The sequence below is a fragment of the Loxodonta africana genome, chromosome X, assembly GCF_030014295.1.
Source record: "Loxodonta africana isolate mLoxAfr1 chromosome X, mLoxAfr1.hap2, whole genome shotgun sequence".
NCBI lineage: Eukaryota > Metazoa > Chordata > Mammalia > Proboscidea > Elephantidae > Loxodonta > Loxodonta africana.
This window is the reverse complement of record NC_087369.1, coordinates 63,778,579-63,803,267: the sequence shown is the minus strand read 5'-3', so window position 1 is coordinate 63,803,267 and position 24,689 is coordinate 63,778,579. Positions and strand designations below refer to the sequence as shown.

Below are 24,689 nucleotides of genomic sequence, written 5' to 3'. Positions count from 1 at the left end.
CTTAATGAAATACTTTTACATTCGTATATGTGTTCTCATAGAAAATATACAGTATTGTTTATATGTGCTTCTTTAAAAACATGGATGTTGTTATACTGCTCATGACAGGCAGTATTTGATGTGGAAAAATGCTCAAAAATAACATTAAGTCAGAATTAAAAAAAGAAATACAGAGTTTTAATTACAGTCTAGTCCCAATTATGTAAAAACTGTCTATAAATAATATGGGAGGGAACTATGTAAAGCTGTCTATAAATAATGCTGGGAGGAAATATGCTAAAATGTAAATTGGTTAGCACTGGGTGGTAGGATTACGAGTGATTTTTTTTCTCCCTGCTTTATACTTTTTGTATACTTTGAACTTTTCTACAACAAGCATCTTGTATAATTGGAGTGGGTGGGGGAAGGCAACCAAATAATTTCAAAAAAGATAAAAGAGGCTTGAGGGGTGATTAGGGGTTTGTGGAAGCAGAGCTCATTGAAGAGAGGCTCCAGCAAATTGCCTGGCGAAAAGGGTGGGGGTAGGGGAGAAGATCCTAAGGTGAGTTGAGGAAAGCCTTCACTTCTTGTCCTGTTCCCCTGCTGGGACCAGGAGGAGCAGAGACACATGAAGATAATAGATGAGACCATGGCCCAGCTACAAGACCTGAAGAACCAGCACCTGGCCAAGAAGTCAGAAGTGAATGACAAGAATCACGAGATGGAGGAGATTCGTAAGAAACTGGGAGGTGCCAACAAGTGAGTGGGTTCAGGTTCGGGGTGGGAGGAATAGGTAGAGCAGGCAGCCTGCCAGATTTGGGTCTCACCCAGCTCCCTGGACCTTCTTAGGGAAATGACCCACTTACAGAAGGAGGTGACAGCCATTGAGACCAAACTTGAACAGAAGCGCAGTGACCGCCACAACCTGCTACAGGCCTGCAAGATGCAGGACATCAAGTTGCCACTGTCTAAGGGCACCATGGACGATATTAGTCAGGAAGAGGTGAGAATTATTGCTGGTGATGGAAGTGGGCTATGAACAACATTAACCAGTGCTGAGAAATGACAGTGGCCAGGAGGGGCAGGTGAGAGAGAGAAGTGTGATAGGCAGGGGATGGCGAGGGACATAGGAGCGATGCAGGGGCAATAAAGCAAAGTGAGGTTATGAAGGCAGGTGGGGTGAAAGGCAATAAATAGGCTTGGTGTGAGAGGGAAGTTGAATTGGGGGTAGAGAGGCAGATGGTGAGGGAAGTAAGCCAGGAGAGAATGAGGTCATTCATTAACTTTAGGGACTTGAGCTATGTTAACCTCACTGGGTGGTGGATGTCAAAGTGGGAATTGAGGGACGTTAGCCAAGAGCAAGAGCAGAGGAAGACAGGAAGCTGGTGGGACCTGAGGGTTGATAGCTACATTGAGGGAAGTTGGCCAGGAGAGGGTGAGGTAGGGGACATCAACAATGTGCAGCGGTAAGGAAACAGCTATAGGAAAGAGAGGGACACTAGCCAATAGGGGAGCCAAGGCATTGTATCCATTGGAAGTGAAGATTGGTAGTGAAGGGGTGGGGAATGTTAACTGAGAGGAGGTTTGCATATATATTGTCTTAGACCTGGTCATGTATCTTAGTCTCCCAGGTCTTTCTCACTCCCCCTCCCAATAGCATTTCTGTTTAGTTTAATAAAATATTTTAAATACCAGAAATGTGCCAGGCATCATAGTAGCACATGACATAATTAGCTCTCATCCTAACTATAGCCCTGCCAGACAGGCATTGTCCGCACATTACTGGTGAAGGAACATGGGATCAGAGAGAATAACTTGTCTAGGATCACACTATTAGTGGTAGAACCCAGTTTTGAACTAAGGTCTTTCTACCTTCAGAGCTGCTCTTCCATCTACCACATTGCTTTCTAGCAAGGTGCTTTCTCAAAGACATTGAAGGCTGCAAAGGAACCCCCAGCATCTCCCCTCCCCAGAGGCACTCTCATGGCTGGTCTGCTTCGTTAGAATCTCCCTCTCTCTCATCATTGCAGGGTAGCTCCCAGGGGGAGGATTCAGTGAGTGGTTCCCAGAGAACTTCCAATATCTATGCACGAGAGGCCCTCATCGAGATTGACTACGGTGACCTGTGTGAGGATCTGAAGGTGAGAATCAGTCACAGGGGTGGGAGATGTGGGGTGGGAAGCTATCTTCCTAGCTGTCCAGAGAGAAAGTCAAGCCCTCTGGGCCCTATGGAGACCATGGCTGGAAAGAGGGGAGAGCTGGCAAGAAGGGAGGATTAAATTGTGACCTAGGGTCTCCCCCATTATACACACGAAGGCATATGTACATCTCCCACCTCCACTCTCAGTTGCTTGTGTCCCTGCCCCTTCCCCCCTTCCATGTGTGTACATACCTTAAGCCTGGATATACACACACACAACATGCTCCTGTCTAATAAAGTCTGTTTTTTTCTGTTTCTACCGTTTTGGGCCATTTTCATCCCTCACATAGACTATACTGCAGGAGCTTCTCAATCGTTTCTAGTGCTTTATAATCCATACCTCCTCATTCTAAAAATTAAGCCACAGGGACTTAATCTTTTTAAAACTTTTTTATTATGAAAATGTCAAACATATGTAGAAGTAGAGAGGATAATATATAATGAACCCCAGGTACCCATCACCCAGTTTTAACAATTAGCAACATATGGTCAGTTTCATTTCTTATACCCCTTCCCTCCCCCAGTGAACTATTTTAAAGCAAATTCTAGACATTATTTCATCCATAATTACCTCAACATTTAGACTATAAGAACTCTTTAAAAAAAAAAAACATAACCACAATATCAGATCTAGAAAATTTTAACAGTAACTCCATAATATCATGTAATATTTGGCAAATGTTTAGATTTCCATGGAAGTCCCATGAAAACTTTTTTCTAAAGGTTTCTGTTTAAATCGGGATTCAGCTGAGGTCCATGTGTTACAATGGGTTGATATGTCTCTTTTAGGCTATAACATTTTCCCTTCCCTCTTTTTTTCTTCCCATTTATTTAAGAAATAAACTCTTGTCACCTGTCCTGTAGAATTTCGTGATCACATTTCTGACGTTATTTAGCATGTTCTTCTATCCCCAGTATTTCCTGTAACCAAAAAACCAAATCCACTGCTGTCAAGTCAATTCCGACTCATAGTGACCCTCTAGGACAGAGTAGAACTGCCCCATAGGGTTTCCAAGGCTGCAAATCTTTACTGAAGCTGACTACCACATCTTTCTCCCATGGAGCTGTTGGTGGGTTTGAACCACTGACCTTTTGGTTGACAGCCAAGTGCTTTAACCACTGCTCCATCAGGGTTCCTTTGTTCTATAAACTGGTAGTTAAATCTAGGGTTTGATTGGATTCAAGTTCATTATTTTTTTCTAGGAATATGTCGTAGATGGTGCTGTGTACTTGTGAACTTCCTTTTGCATCACATCCACAGATAAATGATATCAGTTGTCTCTCTCTGTGATGTTAAAATTAATCAGTGTTCAACATTACTTATGAAATATTCTTGACAAAAACTCAAACATGAATCCCATCAAGCGGCTAGATCCACCAATTACAAGAAACACCTGTGCCAGAGGAGCATGTTAAATAAAAGCACAGGGATGCTGTTAGCCAAATCCAGACCGTGGGAAACTCTAAAGGATAAAAGAACTGGTTTCTTCCATAAATAAATGGGCAGAAAAAAAATAAAGAGGGAGGGGACTGTTAGAAGCTAAAAGAGACAAATTAACCAGTTGTAAAATGTGTGGACTTCATTTGAATCCATTGCAAAGAAAAAAGAGAGGAAGAATCTATAAACTAAATTAGAGACTGAAGAGACAGCAGCCAGTTTCAGTGTATGTGCCTTATTGGATACAGATTTTGAAAAAAACTGTAAAAAATTTTTCTAAAACAGGACAGTTTGAACTCTGACCAGATATTTTATGATGATAAGGAATTACTGTTAATATTTTTAGGTGTGGCAATGGTATTGTCATTATATGTATTTTTTAACGTCCTTATCTTTTAGAACAGTGCTTTTCAGTTGGCGGGGAGAATGGAAATTTGCCTCCTGGGGACTTTTAGCAAAGTCTGGAAACATTTTTGCTTGTCACAGCTGGGATGGTGTTAATAGTGGCGTCTAGTGGGTAGAGACCAGGGATGTTGTTAAACGCCCCCAAAATACACAGGACAGCTCCCCACAACAACAAATCATCTGGCCCAAAATGTCAGTAGTGCCGAGGTTCAGAAACCCTGTTGTAGAGATACATACTGAAGTATTTACAGATGAAATGATCTGTCTGGGATTTGCTTTAATGTAATTGAGTATAGGGAGGAAGTTGGAAGGTATAGATGGTACAGTATTGGCCATGAATTGATAATTGAAGTGGTTAAGCACTCAGCTGTTAACTGAAAGGTCAGCAGTTTGAACCCACCAGCCTCTCCAAGGGAGGAAGATGTGGCAGTCTGCTTCCGTAAAGATTATATCCTTTGAAACCCTATGAGGTAGTTCTGCTCTGCCCTATGGGGTCGCTATGAGTCAGAATCGACTTGACCGCAGTGAGTTTTGGGGTTTGAATGAGTACATGGGGGCTCATGATATTATTTTTCGTACTTTTGTGTATGTTTGAAAATTTACATAATGCAACGTTAGAAAAACCAAAAACCACGATCACTAGGTTCACGTGTTAACCTTATCCATCCTTTATAAAGCTCCCTATCAGCCTTTCACGAATTGATTTTAATAGCCATTGGTGATCATTGTGAAAGGTTTCAAAGTGGTAATTTTCTAATTCTGTCACATCTCCTTCATTAGTTGGAATTCTGAAAAGAACTTTCCCACTGTATTTCCCATTCCTTGAAATACAGTGGAAACCCTGGTGACGTAGTGGTTAAGTGCTATGGCTGTTAACCAAGAGGTTGGCAGTTTGAGTCCTCCAGGTGCTCCTTGGAAACTCTATGGGGCAGTTCTACTCTGTCCTATAGGGTTGCTATGAGTCAGGATTGACTCGATGGCAACGGGTTTGGTTTTTTTTTTTTTGTTTGAAATACAGTTAGTACAGAAAAGGTAGGATAAATACTTAATGCTTTTATTTACCAACTTTCAGAGTCACGAGTTATATACCCTTGTAACTTTAAAGGTGACCAATGAGGATTTTTTTTTGTTCCTTATAACCTTACGTATTTGAATGTTTCACTCTGTTAGAGTCATTTTTCTTCTTGATGCTGAAATTATCCCACCCTTGGCCAATGGGAGCCACTTCAAGCTGATTTTTGTTGCTAATTTTAGTTCTTAATTATAGGAAATTTCATACACAAAAGTAAAATAGTACATTGTCCCTAATGTAGCCATCACCACCTGCAGCAGTTATCAACTCATGACCAAACTTGTTTCATCTGCACCCCCACATACTCCATTCCCCTTCCCTCCTGGTTATTTTAAAATAAATCCTGGGCAGCATATCATTTCATATTTCAGAATGTATTTCCCAAAGAGATAAGTATCCTTTGAAAAAGTAATACCATTATCGTACCTTAATATAGTAATTAATATTCACATTTCCCTGAATGTCATGCATGCATATATACACACACACACACACACAATTTGCTTGTTTGAGTTGGGAACCAAGTAAGATAGATACTGTATTTTTACACAAATAACATGTGCCTTCTACATTTGTTTGCCAGCCTTGCCTTCCCCCTGCAAGGTATTTTCCTAAGCACACTATGCTGTTTTTTTTTTTTTTAACAGAAAAGTGTAGCAGCACTTACAAAAAATACCTCTGGGGGAGGGGGGCAGTCGTGGTTGGCAAACAAACATAGAAGGCACACGTTATTTGTGTAAAAATATGGTAGATAGATTGATAAATATGTAGATAAATGATTGATGGATGTGGTGATTGGTTGATACAGCTCATAAGTCTCATTTAATCTGTAATTTCCCCTTCCTATCTATATTTATTTTTCTTCACAGTATTTTTTGTTGTTGAAGAAATTGGGTCATTAGTCCTGTAGGATTTACTACATTCTGTATTGATTATATCCCAGTGATGTTTAAAATACACTCCCCCAAAATAAAATGGAATACCCGCTTTCCCTCATAGTTCCTGTAAGCGGGTAGTTAGGCATAGATCAGTGCTTTTCAATAGAAATAAAATGTGAAGCACGTGTGTAATATTTTCTAGTAGCCACATTTTTTTAAAAAATGTGTATTGTTGAGAATATACACAGCAAAACTTACACCAGTTCAACAGTTTCTGCAGGTACCATTTAGTGACACTGATTATATTCTTCGGGTTGTTCAACCATTCTCACCCCTCTTTTCTGAGTTGTTCCTCCTCCATTAACATAAGCTCACTGCCCCTAAGCTTCCTGTGTAATCTTTCAAGTTGCTGTTGTCACTTTGATCCATTACAGATAGTTCTTACAAGAGTATATAATGCTCAAGGCAGACATTTTTACTAGTTAAACTGAACTATTGTTTGGCTTTAAGAAGACTTCAGGGATATTTTTGGGTTAAAGTTTGGAAATTATCTCAGGGCAGTAGTTCCAGGAGTTCATAGTAGCCACATTTTTAAAAAAGTGAAAAGAAATTAAATTTAATGCTATAGTTTGTTAAGCCTAATATATCCCAAAGAATATTATTTTAACAAGTAAACAGTGTTTCTGTTTACCTCTAATATGTGTTCAGCCAGGGAGCTGGCAAACAGGAGGTTCTCAAAACGTGCTGATTGTATTAAGTTGGAGAAAAAGACATGAAACTAGGCAGTGGCACGATCCAGGATTAATGTCATTATGGAGATGCTGGGAAAGGCTTCCTCGATGAGATATTTAACACTCTTTATTGGTACTAAGTCTTTAAAATCCAGTATGTATTTTACACTTTACAGCACATTTCAATTTGAATGCTTAAGTTTTCATCAGACATACTTGATCTGTATTTGGATTTTTTTTAATTTACAATTGAAAAATATCTGCATTCTCAAAACTGAAAAACCAAACCCGTAGGTGTCAATTCCGACTCATAGCAACCCTATAGGACAGAGTAGAACTGCCCCATACGGTTTTCAAGGAGTGCCTGGTAGATTTGAACTGCTGACCTTTTGGTAAGCAGCTAATAGCTCTTAACCACTATGCCACCATATCCAAGTTGTTCCAAATATACCTAAAAGTTTTCCAGTAGCTGAATCACTTTTTCAATTTAAATTAATTAATAAAAGTTTAGTTCCTCAGTCACAGTAGCCGAATTTCACATGCTTAGCCACATGTGGCTAGTGGTCATTATATTGGACAGAGGCTTGATCAAATTCAGATTTGGTTTTTGTTTTGGTCAAGGCTACTTCATAGGTGGTGGTGTTACTTCCATCAGGAGGTACATAGTGTCTGGGTGTGTGTGTGTGTGTGTGTGTGTGTGTGTGTGCTTAGCAGCCACGATGGTCATTGCCTAGATCCAGCAATTCAAGGGTTGCAAAATGGTGATCTTCTATCACTTCTTTTTGTTTATTAGTTAGAATACTATATATACTTTCTCTCATCAATTGTTTCATTACCCTGAGGTACAGTTTGTATACCAAAAAAAAGCAAACCCACTGCCATCGAGTAGATTCCTACTCATCGCAACCCTTTAGTGACCCCATAGAGTTTCCGAGGAGTGCTTGGTGGATTCAAACCACAGACATTTCGGTTAGTAGCCTTAGCTCTTAACCACTGCACCACCAGGGTTTCCACAGTTTGTACAGGAAAGGCAAAATGTTGTGCTTGATTCTTTCCCTTTATTTACCAGTTTATAGACTAAAGAGTTGGTTCCCTGGCATTCTTAAGATTTGTCCACTGAGTTATTTTTGTGTAATTACGAACTTACGGATATAAATGTTAATTGGTGTGTTTTAATCTGCTGTGGTAATTTTTTGGTGTACAAGTTGTCCCATCTTTGGCCAGTGGGAACTTATTCAGGTTGTCTTCAGAATCATTTTGATACAATCCTTGTAATCTTTGATATTTTCCTTGCTTCCTGATATAATCTAATAGTCCAGGCTCATCCTCTACATTTTCTGCCTCAGACCTAGACTTAGCTATTTTACCTAAAGCTCTGGCTTCTTTCAGTGGGATTGTTTAATGACTGCCATCTGAATACGATAGTGCTCATGACTGCAGAGTTAGTCAGTGCTCCTAAAACTTTTTAGTAGACTTGGCGACGAAATACATATTTTATTTCGAAAGGAAAATGCGTCGTGAGTTCATATTGATACTTTGAATTGAAATTGTAATTTTCACAGTTTAACATCATTGATTGTATGTTTGAGTCTCCAGTTACTCTTGCTGTAAATCTTGGTTCCTAACAACATTAACATAATAACGTATTTACTTTATCTTACTCTATGTATAGAAGTTTGAAAATCACAATAAGATACTGCTTCCATAACCAGTTGCCATCAAGTTGATTCTGACTCGTGGACAATACCATGTGTGTCAGAGTAGAACTGTGCTCCACAGGATTTTCAATGGCTGATTTTTCAGAAGTAGATTGCCAGGACTTCTTCCAAGGCACTTCTGAATGTATGCAAACCTCCAGCCTGTCATTTAGCAGCCATGCAGGTTAACCGTATGCAGCACCCAGGGACAGCAATTCCACTGCTAGGGATCTACGCAAAAGACTTGAAAGCAGAGACTCAGACACTTGTACAGCATTGTTCATTAAAGCATTATTCACAATAGACAAAAGGTGGAAATTATCCAAGTGCCCATCAACAGATGGATGGATAAACAAAATGAGGCATATACATAGCCAAACCAAACCCACTGCTGTCAAGTCGATTCTGACTTATAGTGACCCTAAAGGACAGAGTAGAACTGTCCAATAGGCTTTCCAAGGCTGTAAATCTTTGCAGAAGCAGACTGCCCCATCTTTCTCCTGCAGAGCCGTTGGTAGATTTGAACCACTGAAATTTAGGTTAACAGCTGAATGCTTTAACCACTGCGCCACCAGGGATCCTCTATATACATATAGTGGAATATTATTCAGCCATAAAGATAAATGAAGTTTGAATACATGCTATGACATGGATGAACCTTGAAAACATGCTGAGTGAAATCAGATACAAAAATTGTATGATCCCACTTATATGAAATATCTAAAATAGGCAAGTGCACAGAGACCAAAGTGGTTACCAGGAGAGGAGGAAAGAGGGAATGATTGCTTAAGAGGCAACAGGTTTCTGTTAAGAGTGATGAAAAAATTTGGAGATGGATAATGGTGATGGTTGCACACATGGTTGATGTAATAAATGTTACTGAACTGCACACATAAAAAGGTTGAAATAGCAAATGTTTTCTTACATATATTTTACTATAAATTTTATCTTAAAAAAGATACCACTAACAATTTGATTATTGAATAATGTTTAAGATTTCTTTGAGGTTCTTTTTGACATTAAGCTGATGTTTCATTGGGCATGTGCATTCCTATGTTGTAAAGTAATTTAAAATAATTCTAATATTTAACCAAACTGGCATATAGTTAGGTTTCTTTGTTTCATTTTTTCCAATTTTTAGGAATTTCTCTTAGCATTTTGATTTGTTTTTTTCCCCTCAAATTTAATTTCGAAAATTTTCAAACCTACAACAAAGTTGAAAGAATGGTACAGTGAATGCCCATATAGCTTTCGCCTTAGACTCACCAGTGAATGAGTTTACTGCATTTGCTTTGTCTCTCATCTTTCTTGTCTTCTTCCTTCCCTTTCATTAAGAGATCAAACTTAGCATCACATCCTGACATATGTGCTTCCGGATGTGGTACAATATGAAGCACACGGCATTGCCAGTGAAGTGTTCTTGCTTCAAAATACTTAACCTGAATTTGTCAAGCCTCTAGATTAGACCAGGAAACCGTGGTGGCGTAGTGGTTAAGTGCTACAGCTACTAACCAATGGGTCGGCAGTTCAAATCCGCCAGGCAATCCTTGAAAACTCTATGGGGCAGTTCTACTCTGTTCTATAGGGTCGCTATGAGTCGGAATTGACTCGACGGCACTGGGTTTGGTTTGGTTTAGATTAGACCAAACTTCACATTTATAGGAAATACAAGGATTGGAAGAGCCTCTTTCCCCACTACATATGCACTTTTTTTGGTTTTTACTGAGCCATTTGAAGGTAGTTGAAGACCTCATGATACTCCAGCCCGAAATACTTCAGTGTGCTAAGAACAAGGAATTCTCCTATAAAACCACAATTCCATATTACATCCAATAAAATTAATAATTATTATTAATTCCATAATGTCCATATTCAAATTTCCCTGGTTGTTCCAAAAGTGTATTTGTGGTAGTTTTTTTTTTTTTTTTTAAACTATGATCTGGTCAAGATTCATGTATTGCTTTTGGTATTTCGTCTCTTTTGTTTCTTTTAATACAGAATTGTCCCCTCACTTTTTTTTTTCCATGACATTGACCTTCTGGAGAGTCCACATGAGTTGTAGAATGTCCCACATTACGGGTATGTTGGTTTCCTTACAGAATTGTTTAACTTGCTCTTCCTTGTATTTCCTGTAAATGGGAAGTTCGGTCTAGTCTAGTGGCTTGATAGATTCAGGTTAAATATTTTGGGGCAAGAACACTTCATTGGTGAGGCTGTATACTTCGTATTGCACCACATCAGGAAGCACGTAATGTCAGGGTGTCCTACTAGTAGTGATGTTAAGTTTGATCCCTTAGTTAAGGTGTTCATTGCCACCTCTCTCAACTCTCAATGTACATTTTTACCTTTGTAGTTAGTGAGTAATTGTTAGGATGAATTCTTTGACATTTTGTGACTGTCCTGTTCCCCAATAATTTTTTACCCAGTGGTCTTCACATTTTCATTTAGTTTTGTTTTATAATCACATAATGTTTTCATATGGTTCTAAAACTGAAAGTAGAGAACAAGGTACATGAAGACAAGCCTGGCTGTCCCCTTCACCTTCCTTGTTCCTTACCTTCCACTATAGGTAACCATTTTAATTAGGTTTTTTGATTATCCTTTTTTCTTGTGATTTTAAAATACAAATATATTCATATTCTTGCCACTCCTTTCTTAAACATAGCATACTATTGTATACCTTTCGTATTTCACTTAAAAATATATTTTGGAGACCACTCTGTAGCAGTATGTAGAGATCTTCAGGAGGGTTTTTCTAAAATGTTAATCTGTTCATGCCCTTCCTGTGCTTGAAACTGTTGAGGGACACCTCCCTCACTTCCCTTGGGATAAAGTCCAAACCTCTTAACAAGGCCCTTCATAGTGTGTGTTTTGCTTGTCTCTCCAGCCTCTTCTCTTCCTGTGCTCTCACTGAACACTGTGCACATGCACAGTCACATACACAGAGAGACGCACAGTCACCGTATTGAATTGCTTTAAATTCCTTGAGTGAACCATGAGGATAACCCCTGACATTTGCATGTGATGTTCCCTTCTGCCTAGAACACTGTTCCTTCTCTCTGTCTTCATCCATTCATCCTATCGACCTTAGCATAGGCATGTTCCTGGAAGCCTTCCCTGGCCCCAGGGTCTGAGTTAGGTGCCTTTCTTGTGTGCTGACCCAACATTGTCTGCTAATTTTTGTTATAGCATTCATCTTGTAGTATTCTGATTTCTTATATGCATGCCTCTGCTAGAACCATGAGCTCTGTGAGCATGGGAACCATGGCTCACTGGATATGAGGCTCCCCAGTTCCTGGCCCTTAGTAGGCATTCAGTAAATATTTATTGACTGAAAGTGGCAGAAAGGCACAGGCCCAGACATGCATATGCAATATCCATAGACCTAAAACCAAACTCAAGTGGAATTTGCTCAACTGTAGCGGTCTGAGCAGAAAAGGTGAGCTGCCTTATTCAATGTGGAGCTGTAAGCGGAGTCCAGAACAGCTTGTGTGGAAGCCTCTAGGTCATCCTGGGATGATGCTGGCTCATGACCAGGGCTGAGAGCCAGAGAGGGGTACCATCTCCTGAAAGACAAAAGACATGACAGGACCTGGAGAAGGGCTAGAGATGAGAGAGAGCAGCAGCAGCCTGTAATTTCCAGGGATGGTGGGAATCGCTACTGAAGGCAGGACCTGGTGGGAGGAGCTGAGCTGGGAAGGAAGAACCTGCTTACTGCATGGGAGCAGGTGCCCAGGGCCCACTCAGTAAAGCATCTCTGTGGGGGATTGGGCCTTACAGGATGCCCAGGCTGAGGAGGAGATCAAGCAGGAAATGAACACATTGCAGCAGAAGCTGAATGAGCAGCAGAGTGTACTCCAACGCATTGCTGCCCCCAACATGAAGGCTATGGAAAAGCTGGAAAGTGTCCGAGACAAGTTCCAGGAGACCTCAGATGGTAAGGTTCCCCCTTCTATTTGGACCTGAGATGAGGGCAGGAGGCTGTCCTTATATATTACAACCGCTCCCATTTTTACATGCTTTCTTATTTAAAACTCCTAATACCCCTGAACAGTAGAGGTCATAACACCTATTTTATAGAGCAGAAAACTGCTGTGGTTCAGAGAGGGAAAATGAGGTGTGTGTCCAAGGTGACACAGCTGGTTGCTGATAGAGTCCAGGGAGGAATCGATGTTTATGTGGCCTGTGGTACCCTCTTCCTGGGACCCTCTCCAGGCATTTCTGTCCCTCCGTGGAATGTACTTACTCTGCAGATTGTCATTTGCAGATCATTCTTGCCAGGGTATGGTCCCTAGCCCTGGCAGAGCCAGGGCACTGAGGGGTCGCCTGTCTTTCCCTTGTGGCAGAGTTTGAGGCAGCCCGAAAGCGAGCCAAGAAGGCCAAGCAGGCATTTGAACAGATCAAGAAGGAGCGCTTTGACCGCTTCAATGCTTGTTTTGAATCTGTGGCCACCAACATTGATGAGATCTATAAGGCCCTGTCCCGCAACAGCAGTGCCCAGGTATGCTGGATCCCCTTACTCAGCCAATTCCTGCCATTCTCAGTTACCCTTCCCTCAAGACTTTCTGTTGCCATTCCTATCTAGACCCTAGATCCAGATCCTAACCTATCTGCCCCCCCGCAGGCATTCCTGGGCCCTGAGAACCCTGAGGAGCCCTACTTGGATGGCATCAACTATAACTGCGTAGCTCCTGGCAAACGCTTCCGGCCTATGGACAACTTGTCAGGGGGGGAGAAAACAGTGGCAGCTCTGGCCCTGCTCTTTGCCATCCACAGGTAAGGCTGCTCCCCAGAGCAGTTGGCAGAGAGACTGAACTGAGGCTACCAGAGGCTCTGGGCACAAGGATATGGAGAGATCTTCAGAGGTGAAGATGTTCTAGTGGAAACTAGATTGCATCCCTGTTTCTCTACCTACTGCAGTGTATCTGGCTTGGTTTTCCTGGACCTGTGTCCCCCATGCATCCTCATCCACTCAGCATGTCCTTACTGGCCCTTACATATATTCAGTCCCACCTCCAGGATTTTGCTCACATGGTTACTGTCTAATAAGCCCTTTCCATGCAAATCTAGCTTGACTGTTACTTTCCACCCCTTCACACTTTTTATTCTCCCCTCCCCTTTCTCTGGGAAGCCCTCTTTGACCACTGTGGCATACCCTGACCTCCCCCTCCTAAATGCCCATAGTACTTGAGCCTGACCCACACGACTTAGTGTTTGATTATGCAGCATCATTCAGCAAGCATTTCTTTCTTTTCTACCTAAATTGCTTTATTTATTTTTAAAATTTTTATTTTGTGATTGAGAACATATATAGCAAACCATACACCAATTCAACTGTTTCTATGTGTACAATTCAGTGACATTGATAACACTCTTAGAGTTGTACAACCATTCTCACCTTCTTTTTCTGAGTCGTTCCTCCCCCATTAACATAAACTCACTGCCTCCTAAAGTTCCTACCTAATCTTTCAAATTACTGTTGTCACTTCAATCCCATATAGATAGTTCTTAAGAAAGTATAATGCTCAAGCAGCAAGCATTTCTTGAGGGTTGATCTGTACCAGACCTTGTGGAGGGATTAGGCATAGATGAGTTGAACATGGTGTCTGTCCTGGAGGAGCTCACAATCTAGCAGAAACCAGGCGTGTAAACAGACAGTGTGCTAAGTATTGTTACTGAGGTGAGCAGTGGCACTGTGGATGAACAGAGGAGGGACAGTTAATCCAATGTGGAGGAAGGCGTGGGTGGGTCAGGGAAGGCTTTCAAGAGTAAGAGACATAAAGACCAAATAGAAGTTTGCCAGGGAGACCAGCAGGCATTCTTAATGGAGGGTATAGCATGTGTTGAGGCAGGAAGATATGACAGCATGGAGAAGGGTGTGCTGGGCGGACTCTAGACAGCTTGGTCAGTCTGGCCAGAACCTAGGAGCACTTTCTCCCCAGTTCTGGTTCTTCTACAGGATCCTGGAGCACAGGGCTGGGTTCAGAGGAGGGCTTGGTTGATTCATTGGCCTTTAGGGGCTCAGACAACATTTAAAAAAAAAAAACAAACTCGTTGCCATCGAGTCGATTCCGACTCATAGCGACCCTATAGGACAGAGTAAAACTGCCCCACAGGGTTTCCAAGGGGCGGCTGGTAGATTTGAACTGCTGACCTTTGGTTGGCAGCCGAGGTCTTTATCACAGCACCACCAGGGCTCCACACAACATTAGGACCTGTGTTTTTTAGTTTCTGAAGAAGTGGAGGGGGAAGCTGGCCTGTTTGATGGGGCCTGGGGCTGTCCCACCCCTCCTTGCCCCTGCTTCAGTGTCAGCTCACCTACTGGTTCCCTCCCAGCTACAAGCCAGCCCCCTTCTTCGTCCTGGATGAGATCGATGCTGCCCTGGATAACACCAACATTGGCAAGGTGGGTGCAAGAAAAGTGGGGGCCTGGGAGGGAGGCCCCCAGGCTGGGGCTGGGTTTCAGGGAGTAACTCCTGAGTGCGCCCTAGCCATTCCTGCTGCCTGCCCTCTATGCCTGGGAGGCTGGGCTCAGGGTCATCCATGCTGTGGTACTGTCAGTGGCCTCGGCCTCCTTCTCTTAGCCTCTCTTCTCCTTATCCTCCACCCCCCTACCTCACTGCCTCTGCCTACTGGTTCTGACTGGAAGACAGGGGAATGTTAGGGCTTGAGCCCTGCTAAGTACCCAGCGGCCCCTCCCACAGGTGGCAAATTACATCAAGGAGCAGTCGACTTGCAACTTCCAGGCCATCGTCATCTCTCTCAAGGAGGAGTTCTACACCAAGGCTGAGAGCCTCATTGGAGTCTATCCCGAGGTAGGGCAGGCCTGGCTTAGGAGCCAGCCCCATTCTCTGGCTGATTCCCCAGGGCAGGAAGGGAAGAAGGCAGTGGAGGGGTAAGGGGGGCGGGGAGCATAGGGAATCATATCCTGAACTGCCATCTGGGCTTGTTGGAGCCCAGCCTTGGAGGCTTAGGCAGCCCACCTGGTCAGGGCCATTACATTTGGGGAGAGGTGGAAAGGCCAGGTAGAGGCAGCCAGACAGTGGAGAAAAGGTGAGTGTGGAGGTAGGCAGGGATAGAAGACATATGGGACCAAGCACATCCTCTCACACCCAGAGAGACCCATTGCCTGGGTTTTAGGCAGGTATATAGGGAGGAGGGTTTGAGGTCCCCAGTCCTGAGGTGCTAGACCCCTCTTAATTCTCTCCTTATATTTTTCTTTTTCTCCCTCCTCCTTCAGCAAGGGGACTGTGTGATCAGCAAAGTCCTGACCTTCGACCTCACCAAGTACCCAGATGCCAACCCCAACCCCAATGAGCAGTAGCAGCAGTTCTGCCCTCCCATCCTGTCTGGATCCCTCAGCTGCCCCTCTCCCAATGTTGGCTATCTGGCTCCCCACCTTCCCCTACTTCCTGGCTGTGTTTGGTATAGTCATGGGAATTTAGGCACTGCTATCAAGCATGAAGAGGAACAGAGGTGATGTTAGGTCTGGACCAAAAGTTCCTGAGCTACAGGGAGCATCCTGGCCTCTGGAAGGAGGTGCTGAACTGAGCTGAACTGAACTGAGTTGAACAGGGCCGTCTGTCCACTTCCTGCTTCCTGTCCACTCCCCCTATTACCCATAATCATGGGCCCCTTGCCCACTGTGTGTATAGGTATATGTGTGTGGATATATGTGTGTACTCATGTGTGTATGTGGGTGTGTTTGCAAAATAATAAAAGATATTGGAGACTTGTTTTATAAGGAGCCTAGGCTGAATTTGATTCCAAGAGAGCTTAGGATGATGGCACCTCAGAGCTGAAACTGCCCTTATTCATTCATTCATTCATTCATTCATTTATGTATTAATTCACTCATTCATCAAACACATACTGAACACCCGCTTATTTGTGAGGCTCTATGCTAGGAATGGAAACTCTGGTGGCGTAGTGGTTAAGTGCTACAGCTGCTAACCAAAGGGTCAGTTCGAATCTGCCAGGCGCTCCTTGGAGACTCTATGGGGCAGTTCTACTTTGTCCTATAGGGTCGCTATGAGTCGGTATCAACTTGACAGCACTGGGTTTGGTTTTTTTTTTTTTTTTTTTTGGTATGCTAGGAATACAGAGCTGAACCAGATGTGATCGCTGCCCTCTTAGTAAGGAGATGAAATGGGCTCATGAATTACTGTGATTAGTAGAATGTCATATGTAAGGGAACATCGTATTTTCGAAGAGGAAGATCACCTTTAGGCTTCCTGGAGAAGTTCACATTTGAGTGGAATCTTGACAAATTGGTAGGGTTTAATCAGGCGCTAGGAGCAGAGCAAGGGACAGACAGTTACAGGTCTAGTCCCATTTTTTATCACTTACTAGTTGTTTGACTTTGGGCAAGTCATTTGACCTTTCTGTGCCTCGATTTCCTCATTTGTAAAATGGGTCTAACAATATTACCTACCTCATAGGATTTAATGATGTCAAGCTCCTCACTGGAGGCCTTATCCATGCCTGGAGCTCACTAGGTGCTAACTCCTCAGAGTATAAACCTTTTCATGCCTGGACCCTGAGGATTTCTGATCCTGGCTGTTAGGGACAGTAGAAGCTTTTAAATCTTGGAGTTGCTGAATGCTCTGGTTGCTGGGAAAGTCCCACAGCACTGATAGGGTTACCTGGTAAGTGAAGGGCCTAAGGAAGCCTATAGTTTCAGCCATCAGTAGTAACAGTTACTGAGCCCCAACGTGGGTTGTGAGGAAGTAGGGGACAGAGAGCCTGTGCCACATCCCAGCATAACGTGCTCTGAGGTTCCTTTTGCAAGATAATCTGGTTAGTTGCGGCGACTTTGCAGGGGCACCGAAGCCTGGTGCGGTGAGTTCAGCCTTCACTCATTAACATACACTGTCAGACTTTTGGCTTATTTTAGTCTGTATATTTTTGTGTTAACCTACCTACTGCTGTCGAGTCAATTCCAACTCACAGCGACCCTATAGGAAACTCTGGTGGTATAATGATCAAGGGCTACGGCTGCTAACCAAAAGGTCGGCAGTTCAAATCTACCAAGCACTCCTTGGAAACTATGGGGCAGTTCTACTCTGTCCTATAGGGTTGTTGTGAGTCTTTGTGTGTTATAAAAGTTAAGTCAATTCTGATTACCCAAGTAATGCATGAATCCATTCTCCTTTTAAGAAATCAGATTGTTAAACAGATAAAGCTAGCCTCCTTTGACTGCGGCTCTCAATCCTGATACCTTCCCCCTCTTCATGCTTAACTGCTGTTAGGTTTGTTGTACATCCATCTAGACTTTAATACTTTTACATACAGGTGTGAATTCATTGAAAACATTGTGTGTGCTTGATGAAATGGTATACTGAATTGTTCTGCAACTTGCTTTCTTAATGTTTTTGAGAGCTATGCACGTTGCTACATGTAGATGGCTGCATAGGTTGCCGCCATATGACTGTACTACACGTATGACTGTACCACATTTCACTTACCCATTTCTGTTGTGGTGGACATTAACATGTTTTCAGTTTTTGCTAATACAAAGTGCTACATGGAGTATCCTTGTAGATGTGTGAAAGTACATGTGTGAAAGTTTACGTAGGGATAATAGCTAGAAGTGGAATTGCAGAGTCATAGGATTTTTATATTTTTGTCTTTGATAGATACTTCCAAATTGCCCCTCTGTTTACTCAATATTTTTCCTGAGGTTATCTTCAGCCTAGCATTGTTACCTACTTTAGTTTCATCCTAAGCAGTGATATCCATGAAATCAACAGGTTCGATGTGCTAATTATGTATTTTTCTAATTCATATTAAAATGCATAGCTTTTAAAACAAACTAAATTCATCTGTGTTTAACCAAAAAAGTCACATAACTACCAGTGCTACATGTACCATACTTTGGGGAATGCTGGATTATATGGAAGAGCACAACTTGGACATCTGGTTCAAATCCTAGCTGTAGAAACTTGGGCAAGTTATTTTACCTCTTTGGGCCACAGTTTCGCCATCTATAAAAGGAAATAATGAGCACCTTACCTTGCAGTGCAGAGAGAAATTAAATATGTTTAAAGAAATTTAGTTAGTGCCTGGATCATCACTCTAGAGGTAGCAAGGTAGAAAGGTTAAGTGAGTCAGCAAGAGTGATCCAGGTAGCAGATAGTGGCTTGGATTTGAACCCAGGTCCCCCAGTTCAGCGTAGTGATTTCTTCACTATACAGGTGGTTGTCAACGTTAGCTATGCTTTTTCCAAGGCAATACATACACAGGGTTAAAAAATGAAATAGTATAGAAGGGCTTATACTAAAAAGCATCATTCCCCTGCCATACCTCCACATCCAATGGCTTGTTAAAAATAAATTTCTGTGGTCTTACCCTTGGGAATCTGATTCAGTGGGTATGGATGATAATCTGGATAAGTAATCTCTCCCTACCTTACAGGGTGAGAAGGATTACACATGATGCCTTGGGCTAAGGCCCTGGCACACAGGAACACAGTACTACAAATGAGCTTAGAGAACTTAAGTCCTGAGTATCAGGGAGGTGAGATGACTTGTGGTTCAGTGGCAAAGCCTAGACTTAAAAACTCAGATCTTAGTGCTTGCCCAGCACCCTTTGCCAGTGTTCCACACTGCCTCCTACTGTCTCCAGGCAACGCCTAGAGCTTGTTGGAGAATGCTAGGTTAACTCCCTTGTACTTCGAAGCGTTGGTCTAGGGAGTTGAAGAGTACTCCACAAGAGTATGTACCTTTAACTGGGCACTTCACTCTGGCAGTCACAGTATGGTACATTGTCAACTCTTACCCTGCCCTTGAGTTCACAGTCTAGTGGGGGAAGCAGTTCATAAACAGTGGTAAAGCACCCAGTTTGATCAGTGACAGGAGTGCAGAAAAATGGGCCTCTAACAGATTCAAGGAAGGTATTTTCTAGTCTTAGGGGTAACACCTGAGCTAAGTCTTGAGGGAGTGGTAGGTGTTGGCCAAGCGAGGAGGAAGCGGAAGGGACTTCCACCTAGTGGGAACAGTATGCAAAAAGTCCTGAAGGTAAGAAACAGCAAAGCAATTTAGAAATACTGAAGCATAAAGTTTGCTGGGGAAGGGACGGCAGCAAGAAATGAAGCTGGAGTGGTTGTCAGGAACCAGATTTGCAGAGGGTCTTGAGTCCCTGGCTAAGGAGTTCAGATCTATGTTGTGGGACAGTGTGGTTTCCAAACTGGCTGTATACCAGAAACACATGGGGCAATCTGGACCTCAACTTATTAAAAAAAAAAAATGATTTAAGTAAGTCGGGTGGTTTTGAGTGCTTATAAAGTTTGTTAAGTGACTAAGCTGCAGCCAAATTTGGGAACTAAAGCTTGAAGGCAGTGGGGGAGCTATGGAATGGTTTTAAGCAGGTAAAGAGTCCAGATCAGATGTGAATTTAACCAACTTCTTTCCGGCCAGCCAATGTGAAAATGGATCAGGTTAGATGCTCATGCTATATACGACCATAGTTTCCCTGCTATTCAACTTCTCACACTGTATTGTGTATTTGCTTATTTTGTCTTTCTGAACAGGCGTAAGCGCCACAAGGATGGGCCTGGGGATGTCTTGCTTACCGGTATATTCCCAGCAATAAGCACAATGTCTGACACATAACAGGCACCCAATAGTTTTTGAACGTGTGAATGAATACTTTTGTAAGGGAGAGAATGGAAACGGGGAGATTAGTTGGGAAGCTGTTGCAATAGACAGGAGGCCTGCTTTAAGGCAAGGGCAGTAGGAATGGATTGGAGGCGATAAGGTGTGAGCTGTCAAGGGGAGATGATGAATTGGAGTTGGGGACTAATTACTGGATGTGAAGGGTGACTGAGAGGATAGAATGAGTATCCATTAATATCCAAGATTCATGCCCTATCTGAATCATTCTCCTTCATCTCTGAATTAGAATCTCCTAGCCTACTCAGCAACTGGAATGTCTCACTTAAACATTCTCTGTGTGCTCCCTTCCTACCCTGAACCATTGCATTGATTCATTCACCCAGTTCAGTAAATCTTGGCTAAGCACTTCCTGCGTGCAGTGAGGCTTTTCCAGACCAGGACTCTTGTCTCCCTTTTTCCTACCTCAAAGATTTTTGAGGGCTTTCCTAGGTAAGACTCGACATCCCTTATACAATAACAAAGTTGAGATGTCCAAAATGTCAGACCTGTAAGGGAACTTAGAGACTTTGTCCAGTCCTTTCTTGAGGCCCTCAGAGGGATAGGAACTTGCCCAAGGACCCACTGTTAGGGCATGGTGGAGCCAGATCTATCCCATTGTAGATCATGACAGGCAGAGGTGGTCAGGGGGAATGTGGGACTTAGGTTGAGCCTTGAAGGTTAATGTTCTGAACAAGCCAAACAAGATGCTTGCCAATTACATTTCTCACTTCTGGAAACCCTCATCAAAACTGCAATAACCACAGACCCTTTTTAGGGGTTTCTTAAGCATAAGTTGCAAGCTCTGTACCATATGGCCTCACAATCCTGGCTATATATGATTAGACTGGGATAGTATGGGACTCAAGAACAGCCAATCTCTATACTGGCCAGCAGCCTATTCAGTGGACTGGTGTAAGAACTTGGCCTCATAGGGATGGCCTGTATGAAATGGCAGATACATGAAACAATCATATCTCCTTTCAAGAAGCCTGAATGTGAGGCATTCAGAGGAAGTGAACAACTACTAGAACTTAGCGAGACAAGTGGATAGCCAGAAACTAGACAGCAAAAACCAATGGAAAGCTGCAGAAACCCTATGTCAGCAGAGGTCATGAGACATTTTGTGTTGTGAGATCGTGGGGCCACAAAGTAGCAGAAGTCAGGCAGCAAGGCAAAATGGGCCAAATGGACACAAGCCGTGAAGTAATAGGAACCGTGATGTAGCAGGAGCTACGAGGGAGTAGAAACCATGAGAGACAATGCTGTGAGATCTGTGAAGCAGCAGAAGGCTGGAATAAACAAGATCCATGAGGCAGCAGAAGCTGTGAGACTGCAAGAGCCACAAGGTAGCTGGCAACACGAATCAGAGGCAGCAGCAGTTAAAAGGCAAGCAGAAACTCCAACACAGAGAAGCCCTGGATTAATAGAAACCAAAGCTACATGAGCCAGGGGATCTAGGAGCTGTGAAGCAGCAAAAGCCATGGGCTAGAGAGGAGAGGAGCAGAAAGAAGTTAGCAGCAGTAGGAGTAGTAGAAATATGGCCAGGAAGTAGTTGAGTCACCGTTTAGGGACACACTAGAGAAGGGAGCAACAGATACCTGCAGCTCAGGGGCGACAAGCCAGGCTCTAGGTCTGCTTTGGATCATGAACCATTTTCAAGTTTCTGTTCTTTTGTGAGGCTGCCTGTGTAGCTATTCTTGTCTTCCTTATTTCCCTGTGAATGCTTTAATAAATCCCCGTTACTAACCTGAGTTGTCTTTGTTCCTGGTAATCTAAAGGAGGTTAGCACTGTGGAGTGCAGTTTAGGTGGGTGGAAAGCAGGGCAGAAGGTCTTCCAGGTGGATTTTGAATAAGACAGAGATGGGAATTCATTCTTTTTCTCACTCCCTCACTGCCACAGGCACTTTTCATTCATTTATTGACTTATTTTTCTCATTCCTTCACTCGTTATTCATTCATTCCCTTACACTCACTCATAACTCATTCATTTATTCATTTGTTCAATCAATATATATTAATATGTATATTAATATATATTTACTCAATTTTTGCTCATTCTTTACCCACTCATATCGTTTTCCCATCCATTCGTTCAGTAAGCATGTATTGAGTTCCAGCTGTATGCCAGGCACTGTGCTAGGTTCTGGGGATAAAAGGGAAGATAAAACATACTCCCTGCCATCCAGGAGTTCACAATCTAATTGGGGACTCATAAGTAAGCACATGAGTGCATTAAGTGTGATATGATATAACAAAAGTCTGAGTGAGGCACATAGAGAGCATATAGGAAGCATCGGATGGTTCTCCCTGGGATGGGGAGGGGTGGAAGAGTAGTCAGGAAAGCCTTTATAGAGGAGGGGGTACCTGAACTGAGTGTTGAAAGAGTTGATGTTTACCATGTGGAAAGGGAGGAAAGACTATTCCAAGCAGAGGAGCTCCATAAGCAAAGTTATAAGAAGAGTGAGAAAGTGCATGGATTTTGGGTGGGCTGGGCATTGTCTCCTGAGGTGGGAGAAATGTTGGAAGCCAAGTAATCAAGTTTAGCTTTGACCCTATGGGCAATGGGAAGCCATAGAAGGATTTGAAGCAAGGGAGTGACAGAATAAGATTGGTATTTTAGAAAGAACACGCTGGCAGCTGGTGTGAAATTTGGTTGGGGAAGGGTGGGGAATAAACACTGACCTAAGTAATGTACTTGAAAAAAGTACACATAAGTGACATAATTATGGCAGGAATGAAGACTTATGGGAGCCCCTGAGAAGGGAGAGAGAGGTTTTATCAGGGGACTAAGGAAGACTTTTTTGGAGGAGGTGGAATTTGAGCTGAACCTTGAAGAATAGGGAGGATTCCAACTGGTGGTGATGAGAAGGAAGGGCATTCCAGGCCCAGGAAACAAAAAAGCAAGGAGGTGGGAGTAAATATGGCATGTTTAGGTTAACAAACATTCCAGTTCGGCTGGAGCAGCGGCTGCATTTAAGGGAGAGGCAGGAGGGGAAGAGTTCAAGGTTTCTCAAACGTTTTTATAGTCTGCGCAGTAGGTCTGGAGGGACAAGGGAATTTGGGGAGGAAGAGCATGGAGACAGGAATATCCTTTTTTTAGTGCTTTTAAAAATTATTTCTTAAATATATGTTCATTTAAAAATAGAAATAATGCATGTACATTGTTTAGAAAACTCATATTATTACAGAAGGGCTTATTTAAAACAAGTCCACTGTCCCACATATCCTGACCCTCACTCTCACTTTTAGCAATCACTTTTAGTTATTTTCTTCTGATCATTTCTATAAATAATATGCTATGTGCACATTTTTAATCAATTTCAGACATTACCCATTATATGTCATGCTGACAGATGAGGATTTAGCTCACTTATACCATGTTCAACTCCTTCCTTCCTGCTTCTAATATAGTTGTATTTTATTGGTTATCTTTCTGAATTTAAGTAACAGTTTTATTTCTTGTTTCATGAATTAGAGACAATATTTCTGGACCAGAGCTCTGTTAGATGAGAATATCTTTCCTTCAGCCTTCTTCCCCACTATCAACTTCCCAAATTCTGTCATCTGGTCTTTTATATTGTCAAAGTTGATAACTGTATTCTGTTCTGTAATCATGATTGTGTTTTTTGTGCTTTGTAGTTTAATTCTAAAAGTTGAAATGCAATGAACAGATATATTAATATGATTATGTAAATATTGTTCGTTGTATTGCCGAGTAATGTACTTTTTCTTGTAGCACCTTTGTTTTTCCTGAAGCTCCTAATTCTTTTTTTCTTTCACTATTTTACTTTATCATATATTCAATTTTTTTCTTCCAAAATCTCCATTCCATTAGGTATTCTGTCAAATCCCTGCCTTTTTTTCTCCAGGAGACCTTCTTCCTGGAGCCCTCCATCCCCTTTCTCCAATCTGGACTAGTTGTTCTCTACGTCTGGTGCATGGCTGTCATCTTGGGACTTCCCTTCACTGATTTCCTTTGTTGTATCCACCATTTCCTGGATCCCAGGGTTTTTGTTTTGCTTGTTTGTTTTTTGTATTGCTTTGATGGAGCACATCCTCAAATAACTTTCTCAGAAAGGATGTGTAGGAGATAAAATTCCTGAGTCTTTGCATATCTGAACATGCCTTTATTCCATCTTCACACGAGTATAGAATTCTCAGATTTAACATCATCTTCCTGTAGAACTTTGAAGGCATTGCTCCATTTTCTTCTGGCATCCAGTTTTTGGTTATTAGATGCTTATCAAATATATGGTTTCTGAAGATATTCTCCCAGTCAGTAGCTTGTCTTTTCACTCTTTTGGCAAAGTCTTTTGATGAACAAAAATTTTTAATTTTTGTGAGGTCCCTTTATTTATTTTGACTTTTGCTGTTTGTGCTTTTGTTATTATATTAGATAATCCATTGTTGGAAACCCTGGTGGTGTAGTAGTTAAGAGCTACAGCTGCTAACCAAAGAGTCAGCAGTTCGAATCCACCAGGCACTTCTTGGAAACTCCATGGGGGCAGTTCTACTCTGTCCTATAGGGTCACTATGAGTCAGAATCGACTCAACGGCACTGGGTATGTATGTATGTATGTGTAATCCATTGTTAAAAGCTAGGCCCTACAGCATTGCCCCTACGTTCTCTTCTAC

General features: G+C 42.3%; 1 protein-coding gene across 2 annotated transcripts in view; it reads left to right on the top strand.

Annotated features, from left to right (window-relative positions):
• The window catches only part of SMC1A (structural maintenance of chromosomes 1A), a 45,596-nt gene extending 29,452 nt beyond the window's left edge, over positions 1 to 16,144 (top strand). For both annotated transcript variants that reach the window (XM_023539351.2, XM_023539350.2), the window contains 9 exons: positions 593 to 738; positions 829 to 982; positions 2,010 to 2,120; positions 12,181 to 12,337; positions 12,747 to 12,901; positions 13,025 to 13,176; positions 14,737 to 14,806; positions 15,105 to 15,215; positions 15,641 to 16,144. In XM_023539351.2, coding sequence (XP_023395119.1) covers positions 593 to 738; positions 829 to 982; positions 2,010 to 2,120; positions 12,181 to 12,337; positions 12,747 to 12,901; positions 13,025 to 13,176; positions 14,737 to 14,806; positions 15,105 to 15,215; positions 15,641 to 15,724 — 1,140 coding nt within the window. In that variant the 3' untranslated portion in view covers positions 15,725 to 16,144. The remainder of the gene's footprint in view (positions 1 to 592; positions 739 to 828; positions 983 to 2,009; positions 2,121 to 12,180; positions 12,338 to 12,746; positions 12,902 to 13,024; positions 13,177 to 14,736; positions 14,807 to 15,104; positions 15,216 to 15,640) is intronic.
• The last annotated feature ends 8,545 nt before the right edge of the window (positions 16,145 to 24,689 follow it).